General features: G+C 39.1%; 1 protein-coding gene across 1 annotated transcript; it reads right to left on the bottom strand.

The window, feature by feature from the left end:
- On the bottom strand, positions 1–16,070 carry LOC112050407 (SPARC). The gene is made up of 9 exons (XM_024088674.2): positions 15,944–16,070; positions 4,920–5,007; positions 4,166–4,327; positions 3,715–3,793; positions 3,079–3,194; positions 2,550–2,696; positions 1,854–2,056; positions 1,169–1,316; positions 1–549 (listed from the first exon to the last, which is right to left on the bottom strand). Exons 2-9 carry the CDS (start codon positions 4,980–4,982, stop codon positions 487–489), a joined length of 981 nt encoding a protein of 326 aa, XP_023944442.1. The 5' UTR covers positions 4,983–5,007; positions 15,944–16,070; the 3' UTR covers positions 1–486.
- Between the last annotated feature and the right edge of the window lie 569 nt (positions 16,071–16,639).

Raw genomic sequence — 16,639 nt, 5'->3', positions numbered from 1 at the left:
TGTTTTTTTAATATTTTTAATGTATGGTAATTTTTGGTTTCACATTTTAAATCACAGTAGGTACATCATGTATATGTATAGATATGTTACTATAGGTATTTATAAAAAAAATCTATACCTACATGCTAGTTAGTTTTTAAAAAGTTGATGATCATACAATATTAATAATAATTATAATGACATTCTTAATTTCATGCCTCTTATTTCCTTCCCTAAGTGTAGTTTCTTTTAAACGAGTAGGTACTTACGACGTGCCTACGAGTATCACCATACCCTTTGGATATCCTCTTCAATTTTATAAACATTTATAAAATTGGTTGAATTTTTCTTTATTTAAGTAATTTGCATAATATTTTTTATTGTATCATCTTAGTTCACTTTAATTATAATAAGAGCAACAGAAAAAAAGGAAACATTTTTTCTCAATATGTAGATGATGTTTTATAATATTTGTACAATAGATTGTAAACTTATATCTAATAAGTGTTAATTATCTCTGGTCTGCCCATCCTCGTCGCCGAGTTGGTCACAACGGTCTTCCATCTCATACTGTAACGAAATTATCAATAAATTAAAAATCAATAAATTGAAAATAGGTACTTTCATCTAAATAAAATGTAAGTAAAACTAACGGTGGCAGTGGCAGATTTACTTTGACGCCAGTAGGCTATTGAATTTTTGCATCTCCTACTGAACTCTAAAATCGGATAGCAATCAATACAATTAAATTGTGTCAATATTTTTTTCAATTATTTTAGTAGGTTTAAATATTTTAGTAGGACTGTACAGGACATACCTACGTTGCAATATTAAAATTTTCTTTATTTCTGTAGATTCTAAAGTTTTTTGGGTCAAATTTGCTGCCCCCTAAAATCCCTAGGCTACAGCCAGAGAAACACAAGCCACACAGCGCCGAAGAAGACGACGTCCTCGAAATCTGAATGATACACTCAGGCCAAAACATCCTTTCAGAACAGCCCTCTAAGTCAAGGTTCAGAGGAGACACACTTAGATAGTCGTTTCGCAATCTATTCTGCTTCTGCCTTCGGGCCCCATGCTTCTGCGCTCGCCCAAACCTCCATGTGACGCCGCTCAGGTCCAATGAGCCTACGGCACTTATAAAGTCGGAAAAAAAGGAGTATGATCATCAGAACAGAGCGTCACGTACCTCATCGAGCTGCAGGCACTTGCCCCACTCGGCGAGCGTGATGCGGTGGTCGCTGTCCTCGTCGCAGCGGTTGAGGAAGGGTGCGATGCAGTGCTCCAGTGCCATCAGCGGTGCGCGGATCGGGAACAGCTCGTGCCGGGATACGAATCTGTGGGGAAACTGGCTTGGTTAATTTTATTTGATAAAAGCAGGCATTATTTTGCGGTTTAATTGCTGAGAATAATTGTTTTATTTTACTTTCACTCCCGTAACTGCAATATCCTCAAGAGATTTTGACTCTACAATGTGGTTTCGGATTTGCGGTTTAGGAGAAAACTTAAGGAAATCTAGAGTATTTTCTACCGGAACTGTAAGTCCTTGGGCACATAACCTTTACACTGAATCGGATCAGCTCTATAACCGAAAACTCTGGACAAATTACTTGATGCTATCTGTCCACGTAATGGAAAGGGAGTGTGGCGTTTTCTATAACCCTCGACCCTGCAGCCACCTACATCAAAATATACCCGGAAATGTATTTTACAACAGACAGAAAACGCTCTCTTCACTTTCATCTTCTGCATAGCATCTTCGATGGATTGGTATTCAAACCTCCATAAAACACGATCTTATTTACGAGTCTACAACAAATACCTATAGACAATCAGTAAATAAACCCTTTCCGGGGACCAGCAGCCGCAGTTACCTGTCGTTGTCGTGCGCGTCAAGGTCGCACCACTTCCAGATGGCGGCGTTGGTCCAGCGACGAGTGAGGTTGGACTCCGCCTCGCGCTCCATGAGCAGGTAGTGCGGCGTGAGCTCGCTGCGCTCCGCCATGTCGCGCATGATGTTGAACAGCCAATCGCGCATGCGCCGCGGGAAGTCCGACATCTCGTTCTCGCTGCACTCCTGTGTTTGACCAATCAATCTTTGACAATGCCCTCAGAGAGCCCGCAAACAGAAAGATTTAGTTCTGTGACCTGCACTTCACTTTCTCCGCTACTTCAAAGCATAGCGCAAAAAGAAGACAGCGCAGTTGTATAAAGAGGCATAAAGCATTTGCGGTATAAAGTTGAAAGCGTTGTGCAGAACGCAGAATTTAGATCTCAGAACGCCTGAACGCTACGTGGACTTTAAGACAATCATCCGAAGTTATAGAATCCGTTTTCAATCATAAACACCAGTCACATGGCTCAAGTGGTAATGGGCGGGGGTTCGAAAAGACTATGAACGTTGGGGTTGCAAAGTGCTTGAATGGCAACCCCCTTCGACCACGATCAATCATCAAACGGATTACCGCTGGTTACAGGCAGCTCAACACCGTGGTGTTTCGAAAACTTTACGAAAAGGCCTATGTCCAGCAGAGGACGTCCAGTTGATAATGATGAATGTTGGTACGCACAGGCATCTCCCTGCAGGCGCCGTAGTAGTCGATCTGCACGTGGCTGTACTCGGGGCCGCGGCACAGGTCCGACTTGTCGAGGCAGAGGCAGCGCTGTCTGTACACGTCGCAGTCGGAAGGCCACGTCTCATTGGTGTGTGTGCACACCTGCAACAACATTATTTTAATGTGTATTGCTATTTGAAATACACTACTCATTGAATTTGCACAGAAGACAAAACTCTTCGTTAACAGTGCGTGTTACTTGTAGATCCGTAACTTGGTCGCTATGTGGAGTCAAATATGCTTGAGGTTTCTCTGCATGATTGAGTCATGAATGAGGAGATCCGCAAAAAAACCAAGGTCACTATATAGCGCAGCGTATCGCAAAGCTGAAGTGGCAAGGCACATAGTTCGAAAAGTCGATTGACTTTGGAGTCCCAAAATGCGAGCCGCTCGAGAACGTGGTGGTTGAAAGTCCATGTAGGAGGCAATCCATCGGTTAATGATGTCGATGATGATGATGATTGTAATTATTTTTGTCAGTCACCTTGCGGCGGGAGTCAGTTTCGTAGGGGCACTCCTTGATGCAGTTGCAAACGGCGTCACCATGCTCGTCGATCTCGCACACGCGGCCCGCGCTACAGTGCACCTTGAGGCAAGGATCTGAGGGAATATGCTCTTCGTATTAATTGCTCGATACTCAGGTTGGATATTAATACATGCTGCATGCTTAGGCGTATTTAGGGGAACGGTTGGGAGGTTGGCCGTGTCCAACCTAGAATTGACCTGTGCCCATCCTAAGATTTAGGGCTACCGATATGGAATTCTATTATGTTACTAATAGACCCTAATTTGGGGGCCAGGCAATAGGAAATAAACCTAGATACGCCAATGGCTGCATGGTAATCACTTGGCTTTAGTTTTCTATGTTCTGTTTCTTCTGTTCTGACCATTGACTTTTAAAAAACAAAAGGTATTTTAGTAATGGCACAGAAAACATATGTATAGGGGTAATGGACTCTTATGAGCAGGACTAGATATTGACTTCCACAGAATTATTGCAAATGCAGTGTTGCATCTTTTATTGTCATGTTATAGAGAAGTGGCAAATAATGAGGGAATATCAAAATGGGCTGATACATTGTAATGTTTAGATTGTAGGTCTATAATTTATAGTACTCACCGTCCAGGAAAACTTCGTTGCCAGTGTCTTCGTCTGGGATTTCGTTCATCAGCTCATTGATGCGAGCTCTCTCTGATTCCTTTGAATATAAGAATTAACAAATAAATCTACGACTACGTACCTATTAGGTGTACCTAACTCAGGTAGGTATTTCGTCATTCTATAAGAAACTTAGTTTTACATCTTTTTTTAATTCCATCCATTTCAATAAGGCAAATAAAAACATCATGAGAAAACCTGAGATTTTTTTTAATTCTCTACGTGTGTGAACTCTGCCAAGTGTGCGGACTATTATGAGCCTAACCCCTCTTATTTTGAGAGGAGAATTTTGTCCATTTCAATATTAATAGTCGTGATAATTAGTGCCGCGCCACCGCGAACATGGGGTGCTATGTACCGTAGTAGTGGTGGAGCGCGAGCAAGGACTATAAAGTCATGATTATAGTGTCACCTGGAACCGCTTCTCGTCGAGGCGCTCCGCCATGCCCAGCTCGAGGTGCTCGGCCTCTGCGTCCTCGCGCGCCACGTGCGCCGCGGGCGGGAACAAGCGCGCCGCCGCGAACATGGGGTGCTCCGTGGTGCTGGTGCGCGGTCGACGGTGTCGGCGCCGTTTCTGTGCAAATGTTACATTGGTAAAAAAATCCGACAAGAGTTTGAATAACCCACGGTTCCGTACGTAGGTACTAAAGTGTTTTTCAGATAGCATGGGTGATTTGGGTACGGTGTCAGTCGCCTGTATGACGTTAATAATGCGTACTATTATCGTGAATCGCGGCAAACTTTCAAGAGTGAAACGAAATGTCACCCGCACCATCCTACATGAAACGAACTGTATGTAGGATCAATAAAAATTGTACAGGGTTCGAAGTGCGTAGTTTATGATGAGGTGTTCCCTTTTAGACCCCCTGTTTTTTAATTAGGATTTAATTACTTTATAGTTTTGAGTTTTTTTTTAACATCTATTTATTTATTAGCCACTTTATAGTTTCAAAGTCAAAGTCGTAGGTCAACGGGAAGTACCTATGAATTTTGATCCCCTTCAGATTGTCGAAATATTAGCGATTTTTGTCGTATCTCGTTTTAAAGTAACCTTAGAAGTATCTATGATTTTTTCATCATAGGACCTGATCTAAATTACCTCCCATGTATTCTCGAAATAAACTATTTTCCCCAATTTCCATACAAGTAGAGGGAAGATGGCTTACCACAGCTTCTGTGGCACATATCGCCGCCAGCAATAACGCCAGCACCAGAAGTTTACTCTTCATTGTGTATCTTTCCCTAACTGCTAATCTGTAAACAAAAAACAAGTTGTACAACAAACTTAATTAAAAAAAGGCTGCTCTATAAAAGTCAGTTTTCTATTCCAACAGTTGTTCTATAATATTTATTCCGTCAGAAGGCGGTTATTCTTAACACGGCGCGTACAGTGAGAAAGTTCCTCAGACTGAATCTCTAGGGCCCTGAAAAACGGTTGCTTGAGCACTCAAAATGGGAGGGTTGGATATTATTTTGAAATCTTTAATAGTTTTGTAATAAACATATTAAAATTGGAGACATCCTACATAAGTTAAATCACTGTTATATTTATTAGTATTTTTGTTTTATTATTGAGAATTCAGAAAGACAGAATTTAGGCACTTAAAATATCTATAGTATAAAATATCGTTAGATCATATACCTACGTATGCAGCATCGATATAGCGCTGGCGGCGCTGGTATTGTCTCATCTTCCTATCGTATCGTATCGCTATCGTATGTAGGGCTTTGCCCTGTTATAATCATTTACGTACGTTGACTACAATGGTCAATGCTTTGACGTAACTTTTTGTATGTGTAACTTTATTTATTTCAGTTTTTTTTTAAAAGTTAGCCCTTGACTACAATCTCCTGGGTAGGTACCTGATGGTAAGTGGTGATGCAATCTAAGATGGAAGCGGGCTAACTTGTTATGAGGGGGAAGAAAATTCACACTCCTTTCGGTTTTTACACGGCATAAGGTGGTAACTAGCCACGGCCGAAGCCTCCCACCAGCCAGACCTGGACCAATCAAGAAAACCTATATCGGTCCAGTCGGGGATCGAAACCAGGACCTCCATCTTGTAAATCCACCGCGCATACCACTGCGCCACGGAGGCCGTCAAAAAATTGCAGTATTATGATACTTTTAATTTCCTTTTTTTTACTGAAATTAAAAGAAAAAACGTACAATTATTTAAAAAAAAAAATACAACTTTATCATCGGCATAACAGCGGCAGGAACTGCGTGGGTTTACTATACCTACTTGTATGCACATGATGACATTACATTAATTATAACTGGGGCATTGATGTGATGGTGCAATTTGCAAAAGACTAAGGTTTAAATCTATATGGCAAGGTATGTTATACCTACTGCACCTACCTAGTTGTTCTGCTGAGATATACAATACATACAATTTATTATGATAACATTTCAAGTTAAAAGAAATATGAAACTACAAATGAATCTTCATCACGAAGTAGATATGTTATTATTATTTCACGATGAGTTCATCGTACACATGTTTAAGATATTAAAGTCTTTATAAACACTAGCTACTGCCTACATACTTAGTATACAGATGTGTGTAGTAGGTGCATGTGATAATGAAATTCCAGCCATAGAATTTGCGTAAGCTTTCAGTTTTTTCAGTGGCGTAGCGTGCTTTAGAGGGGCCTTGTATCAAAATTACTTGGAGGGGCCCAATGAACGAGCGGCAAATCCCGAAAAATCTCTTTAGTTTATGATTTAGTTTTAGGTTTTTTATTTTGTTATTTCTGCTGTTTTTTTTTTTGAAGCACCACCTGACAGAGTAAATAAGTAGATAATATTATAGATTAGTTTTTATTTCACACTAGCGGACGCCCGCGACTTCGTCCGCGTAAATTTCGATGTCAACTTTACTACTACCCCTACCCTACCCTACCCCTACTCTACCACTACCCCAACCCTACCCTACCACTACCCCAACCCTACCCTACCCAACCCCTACATCTACCCTACCCCTACCCTACCCTACCCCTACCCTACCCCTACCCCAACCCTACACCTACCCTACCCCAAACCTACCACTACCTTACCTACACCCTACCCCCATCCTACCCCTACCCTCCCCGTATCCTATCCCTTTCCTACCCCTATCCCACCCGTACCTCTATCTCACGCCTATCCTACCCCTACCCTACCACTTCCCTATCCTACCCGTACCTCTACCCTACCACTACCCTACCTCTACCCCTACCCTACCACTACCCTAAACCCGGCCCTAAACCTATCCTACCCCTACACTACCCCTACGCTTCCCTACCCGTACCCTACCCTACCCTGTAACTTCTCTATCTTACTCCTACCCGATTTGGAAAATTGTTTTACCAATAGAAAGCTACGTTATTTGCGGGTGTCATAGGCTATGTCTGATCCCCATATTCACACGGGAACGGGAACTACGTAAATGAAAGCACCGGGCGTCATATAGCGGAATTTCTGCGTCTTTTAGAAATTTTGTATTATCTCCGAAACTATTTAAGTAATTAACATACTGTAAAGGGCAAATCTTATCTCCATAATATCCTTGTGATTATTAAATAATTATATATTAATAAGGATTAAAGTTTAGTTGTATAAATAATGACGTAAACCTAAGTATATAAAATTAATAATTTTTAAAACACAAAAGGTACTATATCTGCTAATATATAGAAGATAGATATATGGTGTCGCGGACTTTTTTGTAGAACTTTTAAAGATACATAAAGCCTCCATACATTAATTTCAATTTTACACAATAGTTAAGGCAGCGCATGCGAATAAGTCTGTTTAAGAGGATTTTCAGTCCGACCTGTATGACAAAAACTGTGATAACTCGGCTAATATATATGATACCAATATAAAATATTAGCACTCCCCGATAATGTAGCATTCTACTGGTGAAAAAATTTTTAAAATCGGACCAGTAGTTCCGAAGATTACCCCATTTAAAAAATGTGACAAACTTACAAACTTTACCTCTTTATAATATTAGTATAGAGTATAGATATAGATGTAACCATTGATACATGGCTGATACGTCAGTAGCTACGCGCCTGGCTTTTATAAAATGAATAGCTGGCAATACAAATGTTGTTTAGCCTTATAATATATTCATATAGGGTTATGAAATATATACGTTGGCCGATCAGACCTAACCGATATGCACACAACATAAAAATCGGTCCAGCCGTTTTGAAGGAGTTTAGTAAGAAACACCGCTACAATATAAAATATGATATATTAGAAAAACTTACAAAAGATAAAGATACAGAATGAATAAAGATGAAAGTTAGGAAAGATTATGAATCCGGAAATGCTGACAATCCATAGATACCTACTTTGTTATTGAGAGTAGCGCAAAAAAATCGGAAAGCGCAGTGTTGGTCGACTAGGTGGACCGAAGACATAAAGCGGGTTGCAGGAAGCCGCTGGATGGTGGTCGGGACCGTGGTGGAAGTCTATGAAAGAGGCCTATGTCCAGCAGAGTACGTTCATCGGCTTATAATGATGATGATGATGATGATGTTTCAGACGATCTACCTAATATTAATAAGATTATAATCTTCTAGGAATGAATGAATGAGCATAAAGAGATCTATATAAAAGCTCAACTTATACGGTGACGTAATTAAACGGCATGGCACAGATCTACTAGAAACTGACTTCATATTAATTGACCGCTACGTTCGTCCTGCCCGAGACCCATTTGCCTAGTTTAGTTCAACATCTGAACCTCTGAACATATAGAAAGCAATATTCACAATTGACTCTATTGTCAGGGCGCAATCTATTTGTTTCTATTGACCCAAATATGCCATCTGTTAGCTGAAAACATTTGCTCAAAAAGATACTGCTTTTTGTAGTCTAAACTATGACAAATGGTTTTGATTCTTGACCCATTGTTTTTTTCCCGTGTTTTTTTAATTGACAAAAGAATACAATAAGGAACTTAAGCTAACTTATCCTAATAACTATACAAAGCATGCCCACGTGGAATGGTGGCAAGAATACCGGCTGCATTTCCGCGCTGGACAGTCAGGCTGATCCTTTGCGCAAAAATGAGCCAGCCCTTCTGTCACCAGTCGAGGCAACTAGTCGCGGTGAAATGATTCGGTAAAATTTTTTGCCACAGCAACTCCATGGCCCAAGGGTCTCCACGGCAAAAGGTACCATATGTAACTCTCTGTCAAAAAGGCATACTTGAGCCACTTACCGGTTACAGCTTGTTCTACTGCGGCTCCCGGTCTTGATTCTGTCTCCCTGATGTGACACGGTGCTAATGTGTCAACGCATGTAGCGTCCCACATTAGGGCCCGCCGCATTACTCAGGGAACCAGCGTCAATCCATCAGGTCTCTTGCCATCATCCCGACTTATTCCTGACGGCTCGATTAGCGCAGGAATATTTATGGTGGCAAGAGCCCTTTTTATTATATCATTACGAGAGCCATGCCGAAATAACCTACCGTAGAAAACAGTAGTTAGAATTTTTTTGTGCTTTTTGTAGTTTCATACTCTCTCCCTCCCATTCCAAGACTGAAACTAAGTTAAAAAAAAACGTAAATTTTTAAGTAATATCTACATAATATATCATATAATCGTTCAATGCCTGTTATGATGATAATTTTAATTTAATACCTACTCGCCCAATTGATAAACTTTATGTACCTACAAGATATCGTTTCGTGGCCCATGAACTTTGTCCCACAATACTGACAATTTTAAAATTAACTCAGATAATGTACAGAAATGTTCATAAATAGGCGAGATATTTTTTTTAATAGATAATGAATATTATATTCTTAGTCTTAATTTATTTTTCATCTGTTTTCATTTCAGGTAATGATATTTTTCACATGGCGAGATAAAATTAATACAACATTGAATATATTTAGGTAATCAGTTCTAGTCACCGCCAGAAACCTAGAACTGAGCTGAGATAAGTTAATCCTGGAAAATTAACGTGAGACCCCTCGATCATGAAGGTGTTACCCGTTAGACTTACCGTTACCACAAAATAATCTTTATAACATGAAAATGGAACCGACTTCAAAGACGTATTTCAATTATTTTTTATTATAAAAATTTTCAAAATTGGTCAATTAACGACGAAGTAATGAGGTAACAAACATTGAAAAATATATATATACGCAACGTCTTGAGAAAGTCCTCCTTTTTATGAAGTCGGTTAAAAAAGTAATCGAATGCTTTACGATCGCTAAACATTCATATGAATGAGAAACGGAGATCGGTCAATGACGCATCGTAATGAATGCTACAGAAGATTCGTCCGCGCATCGTTTTATGTGATTAACAGATACGAGTATAAGTACCTACACAAGGATTTTGCATATATATGCTATAACATCCGGCGGAAGAATTCATCATCATTAAAATTCAAAATTCAACATTCGAAATTTGAAATTCAAAATTCATTTATTTCAATTACGCTTAGTTCTTAGGCCAGCTCGTAGGTTGCAGGGAGCCGCTGGATGCTGGCAGCTCGAGGCGGAAGAATTATGCAGAGGATAGATAGAGGACAGTTAGAGCTACTAGTTCTAATAAACAAAATTGTATGCCACCTACTAGGTAGTACGAGTAGGTAACCCAAATATGTCACAGTTATTTTAAAAACAACGGATAAGAGGCGATAACCCGGAGCGCAACCTCAATACTGAACCAACGGATCTGTGTCGTCGGGAACGGTTTACGACTTCTGAAAAATAATACACCGTACACTAAAGCACTAACTCTAACTCGTAAACTATATTTGCCATCGGCTACGTTTCTATCCATAATGTCCTTCCGATCGAATTTTGCTCTCAGGTTGAGAAATTGAGAATGCTATGCTAGCTATCTCATCATTATCATCATTAACAACCCATATTCGGCTCACTGTTGAGCACAAGTCTCCTCTCAGAATGAGAGGGGTTAGGTCTTAGTCCACCATGCTAGCCAAATGCAAATTGGCAGACTTCAAACGCGTGGTGAATTAAGAAACTGAGAATTTTCTTAATTGCACGTTTACTCACGATATTTTTCCAACATCTCGATGGGTCTAAGCTCCATATCCTCTCCTACAAGGAGGGACAGAGGGAAGTCTGGCCCTCTATAGGGCCGTTAAAATAGGCTTTTGTTTATTTTTTGTTTTCATTATATAGGGACCGCTTGGTTGCAATCATGCTTGACAGTAAGCGATGATGCAGACTATAGTGGAACGCGCTTGCCTAGAAGACAATAAAGACTTAACTTGACTCTTGACATGAATATACCCATGTTGTAGGTGTTAAGGAAAACGAAAGCTGGAAGAACATTCCATAACTATGCAGTACGGATCAGGAACAAAGAACCGAAACGCTTCGTACGAGTATAAGGGACATTTATTACGTTTGGATGCAGACCTCAGCGATGCCTGGCAGTTCTATGGTAAAAAGGTGAAGAAGGAACTAGATCGAAAAGTTCCTGGGCGCACTCTTCGAATTAAAATTTCCTACGGGACGTGACGGGACAGTCAACTCAACTAAATGACCTAATTACATCCTCACTTATCCTGCGAAATTCATTATATTCAAAGCATCGGTTATTCGCAAAGGACGGAAGCTCGCGTTATCGCGTGGTGTCCGCCGATAGCTGCCATGTTATGACCCCGCCGCCATTCGACTCACAACAGATAAAGATATAAAAAAGAAGCATATAATATCAGTTTTTTGTGCTATATAACTCAATGATACAAATATCTAATAAATATAATCATTGTGCGTAGTATAAGTACCTAACTGATGACTGCGACTTGGGCCACGTCTTCGCAAGATCTCTTCAGTTTTTCTATCGACCGTTTTTCTGTTTGTCATATATTTTTTTTAATTGTTTCTATAAATCATCAGTCTAATGCGTCGATTTTTATTTTTTTTTTGTTAAACTTTAAATCGGAAGCTGTAAAAAATCTAAAAATTCGAACTTCACGCGGATGAAGTAGTCCTAACTTGGTTAATCTTGGTACCTATAGGTAACTTAGGACGGCTGCGTGGCGCAGTGGGTAGTGACCCTGCTTTCTGCATCCACGGCTGTGGGTTCGATTCCCACAACTGGATAATATTTGTGTGATGAGCATGGGTGTTTTTCAGTGTCTGTGTGTATTTATCTATACTAATATAATAAAGAGGTAAAGTTTGTAAGTTTGTAAGTTTGTCACATTTTTTAAATGGGGTAATCTTCGGAACTACTGGTCCGATTTTAAAAATTCTTTCACCAGTAGAATGCTACATTATCGGGGAGTGCTATAGGCTATATTTTATATTGATATCATATATATATTAGCCGAGTTATCACAGTTTTTGTCATACAAGTCGGACTGAAAATCCCCTTAAACAGACTTATTCGCTTGCGCTGCCTTAACTATTGTGTAAAATTTAAATTAATGTATGGAGACTTTATGTGTCTTTAAAAGTTCTACAAAAAAGTCCGCAACACCATATATCTATCTTCTATATATTAGCAGATATAGTACCTTTTGTGTTTTAAAAATTATTAATTTTATATACTTAGGTTTACGTCATTATTTATACAACTAAACTTCAATCCTTATTAAAATAAATTATTTGATAATCACAAGGATATTATGGAGATAAGATTTGCCCTTTACAGTATGTTAATTACTTAAATAGTTTCGGAGATAATACAAAATTTCTAAAAGACGCACAAATTCCGCTATATGACGCCCGGCGCTTTCAATTACGTAGTTCCCATTCCCGTGTGAATATGGGGATCAAACATAGCCTATGACACTCGCAAATAACGTAGTTTTCTATTGGTAAAACAATTTTCCAAATCGGTCCAGTAGATCCAGAGATTACCTCCTACAACCACACGAACTTTACCTCTTTATATTATTAGCATAGAAGTCTCTATTTCTCTTGGTCATACCACCACTCTCGAAGGACTGGACCGATTTTGCTAAGGGTAGGAGTAAGATAGAAAAGTTACAGGGTAGGGTAGGGTACGGGTAGGGAAGCGTAGGGGTAGTGTAGGGGTAGGGTAGGTTTAGGGCCGGGTTTAGGGTAGTGGTAAGGTAGGGGTAGAGGTAGGGTAGTGGTAGGGTAGAGGTACGGGTAGGATAGGGAAGTGGTAGGGTAGGGGTAGGATAGGCGTGAGATAGGGGTACGGGTGGGATAGGGGTAGGAAAGGGATAGGGTACGGGGATGGTAGGGGTAGGATGGGTGTAGGGTGTAGGTAAGGTAGGGGTAGGTTTGGGGTAGGGTAGGGGTAGGATAGGGGTAGGGGTAGAATGGGGGTAGGGGTAGAATGGGGGTAGGGTGTAGGTAAGGTAGGGGTAGGGTAGGGGTAGGGTGGGGGTAGGGGTAGGGTAGGGGTTGTGTAGGGTAGGGTAGGGTTGGGGTAGTGGTAGGGTAGGGGTAGGGTCGGGTAGGGGTAGTAGTAAAGCTGACATCGAAATTTACGCGGACGAAGTCGCGGGCGTCCGCTAGTACATTATATAAGTATTTGTTTATGTAGTATATAATTGTATTCATTATGTAGTATATAATTGTATATTAATATTATAATTATAATATCAACTATCTTAGCACCCATAACACAAGCTACTATGTACGCTTACTTTGGGGCTAGATAGTGATGTGTATTGTTTAAGTATATTTATATTATTAAAAAAAAAACTACAAGCTGAATCGACTTAAGCGACTGATCCATTATTTTTTGTCTACGTTCATATTTATATAGTCAGATTTGTTGATTTATCGCTTTTTCATTAAGTATATAAACGGTAAGTATCTATATCTATACTTATAATAAATCTGTAGAGAGGTCAATTCTGTACATGAAATATATTTCCAAAATAACTATCAGGGGGTGATTAGTGATCGATACTGATGCCAAAAATGCAATCAGTAAAATTTTTGTCTGTCTGTCTGTCTGTCTGTCTGTCTGTCTGTATGTTCTTTATAGAAACAAAAACTACTGGACGGATTTTAACGAAACTTGGTACAATTATTCTACATACTCCTGGGCAGGTTATAGTATACTTTTCATTACGCTACGATCAATAGCAGCAGAGCAGTGGAGAGAAATGTTGAGAAAACGGGAGAAGTTACTCAATTTTTTAAGCTTCCGTCGCGTGTACAGCCTTAATGGTTAAAGCTACATAGAAATCATGTATGACGGAAATGTTCTACTTAAAATTATCTATAAAAACACAACAGCATATATATGTCTATCTTTTATGGTTGACTCACAATAACACGTGTAACTCCCGATAGCTTAGCAGTTCGGAGCTTTCTAATTATATTTGTCTACTCTTATGTTTATAACACTCATCACTTATCCCTAATAAGAAAGTTAACATTATTACCTATTCAAAAAAAAAAGAATCATAAAAATCGGTATAGAAACACCAAAGTTATACATGAAATAAGCTAAGCCATCGCGCGTGAATACTAATTCATGCTTTAAGGATTATTTTTGTGTAACGGTTGCCGCGCTCGACGCGACTCGCGGTGGGAGGAATAAATAAAGAAGTGCAGCCTTAATGAGTAGGGTAGGGTAGGGGTAAGGTAGGGGTAGTGTAGGGTAGGTGTAGGGCAGGGGTAGTGTAGGGTAGGTGTAGGGTAGGGGTAGGGTAGGGGTAGTTGAAAGTTTACAACGACTTTCACGCGGACGAAGTCGCGGGCGTCCGCTAGTTAATAATATAAACCTGAAGAGTTTGTTTATTTGTTCGAACGCGCTAATCTCATGAACTACTGGTCCGATTTGAAAAAAATTATCAAGGAAGGCTATAGGCTACAGGCTATATTATCCCCGTATTCCTACTGGAACGGGAACCACACGGATGAAACCGCGCGGCGTCAGCTAGTATAATATAATAACCAAACGGCCATACATATTAGGTACTACAGTACAAATAAAATGCCAATACGTATGAATAGATTGCTGACATGAGTAATCTGAGAATTGTGACACAAACGAGTAAGCATCTTGTAAACATATTTTGAATTGAAAATGAAACAGCGACTAATTGTAAAACAAAATCCGCCGTCACATCTTAAAACTACTAAGCGGATTTTGATACTGTTCTCACCAATGGATAGAGTGGATCGTGTAAAAGTTTTTAGGTAGGTACATGTAGCTACTAGGTCCCTATTATATTATATCATAACATAAAATTAAAAAATTTGAAGAGCCCCCGAAGGTGAACAAAAATCAGATCTTTAAATTCATAATTACAGCAGCTAACAGCATTGAAAAATCTGATTCAAGATCGAAAAATTTGAAAAATCCGAAAAAAAAAATATAACTTGGTCACCCTAGGGATTATTGGAAAACTATTCAAATTAGTTTTAGATAATTAGATGGTGTATCTACCATTTGCATTTTATTCATTAATAACGGAACACCCTGTAAAACATCTCCCATTTTATGCCGTTTGTCATTTATACTTTACTCGTAGACTCTTCACTGATTCGGAAAGTCAAATAGGTGTTTAGGTAGGTAGAATAGACAAATAATAATTACATACGTGTAGACACCTCGTGTGTTAATTGTTAATTTAGACATTAGGACTATTTAAAAAACCTGCAGATAATATTTTCGGGTTCTGATTTCCAAAATCAGAGGTGATTCCCTAGGTTTAGGACACAATATTTAACCTTGAATGCTACACATCAATACACAGGCATAACAAACTAACCAAAATTTCTAAAGGATCAGGAACCTGTTTCGGAATGCAAAAAATGTAAAAACTAAAATAAGAGTAGAACTTAAGTTATATCTAGATCGTAAAAGGTTTTTCTAAACTTTAACTAGCTTTGTTAATCATTTCGATATAACAATGACTAGGTGTAATTTGAGAAATAGATTTCTGGAATCACCTATTTAAAAATTTAAAAATGTGAATTGGGAATCATTTACTATCACAATTCTACTGCCTATTGTGTATTGATTGTTACCATTTATTAGCTTTTGTACATACTATGTATTCTGTGCTTTTGCTTAGGCAACTAAGGTGCTTACTTCCTGCACCCTAAACTTTACACTGAGTGAAACGCACATTTATGAATTATAAAAGTTCCTATTTAAAAAAAACTGAATTAAATATATATCAATTTGATTATTGTGTATTCTTTTACTTATTAATAGTTGTATGTATGGGCATATAAGATAAACTTACCAGTTTAACTGTTGCGATGTCAAAGCCGCTTCACCCACGAAGCTCCAGCCGCCGACTGCGCGAGCGCTACAAACCTCGGCACGGAATTCCGGAGCGCTCCTGTTTCATTTGTTTATACTACGTAGATTTTAACGCATTGTAATGAAATGTTTCTTTTGACAGTTTTATTTAGCAGTGAAAAAGAAAGAACGGTGATAATAAAGTGTGTATCTGTTTGTGGCATTGTAGCGTATAGCTCTTATATGGGGATGGACCATTTAAACTAAGATGACGAAGATTTTTCAAAATACACCGCCTGTGAGATTTTATCATATTCGGCTCACTATTGAGCACGACTCTCCTCTCAGAATGAGAGGGGTTAGGCGTTAGTCCACCGCGCTGGCCCAATACGATTTGGCAGACTTTGCACATGCAGAGAATTAAGAAAATTCTTAGGTATGCAGGTTTCCTCACGATGTTATTCCTTCACCGTTTGTGACACGTGATACTTAATTTCATAAAATGCACAACACTGATGAATAGTTGGACCGAATTCGAACCTATATTTTCGAACCTATATAATACAATATTTTCGACAAACAAAACTACTGTACAACGGGCGCTTGACTTGACTAATTTTTCGATAAAACAATAATATTGTATTCGGGCATTTCTGACGAACACCACAACGACAAACGACCGACATACAAAACAATA

This window comes from Bicyclus anynana, chromosome 10 (genome assembly GCF_947172395.1).
Source record: "Bicyclus anynana chromosome 10, ilBicAnyn1.1, whole genome shotgun sequence".
Lineage (NCBI taxonomy): Eukaryota > Metazoa > Arthropoda > Insecta > Lepidoptera > Nymphalidae > Bicyclus > Bicyclus anynana.
This window is presented reverse-complemented; position numbering and strand designations above follow the sequence as displayed.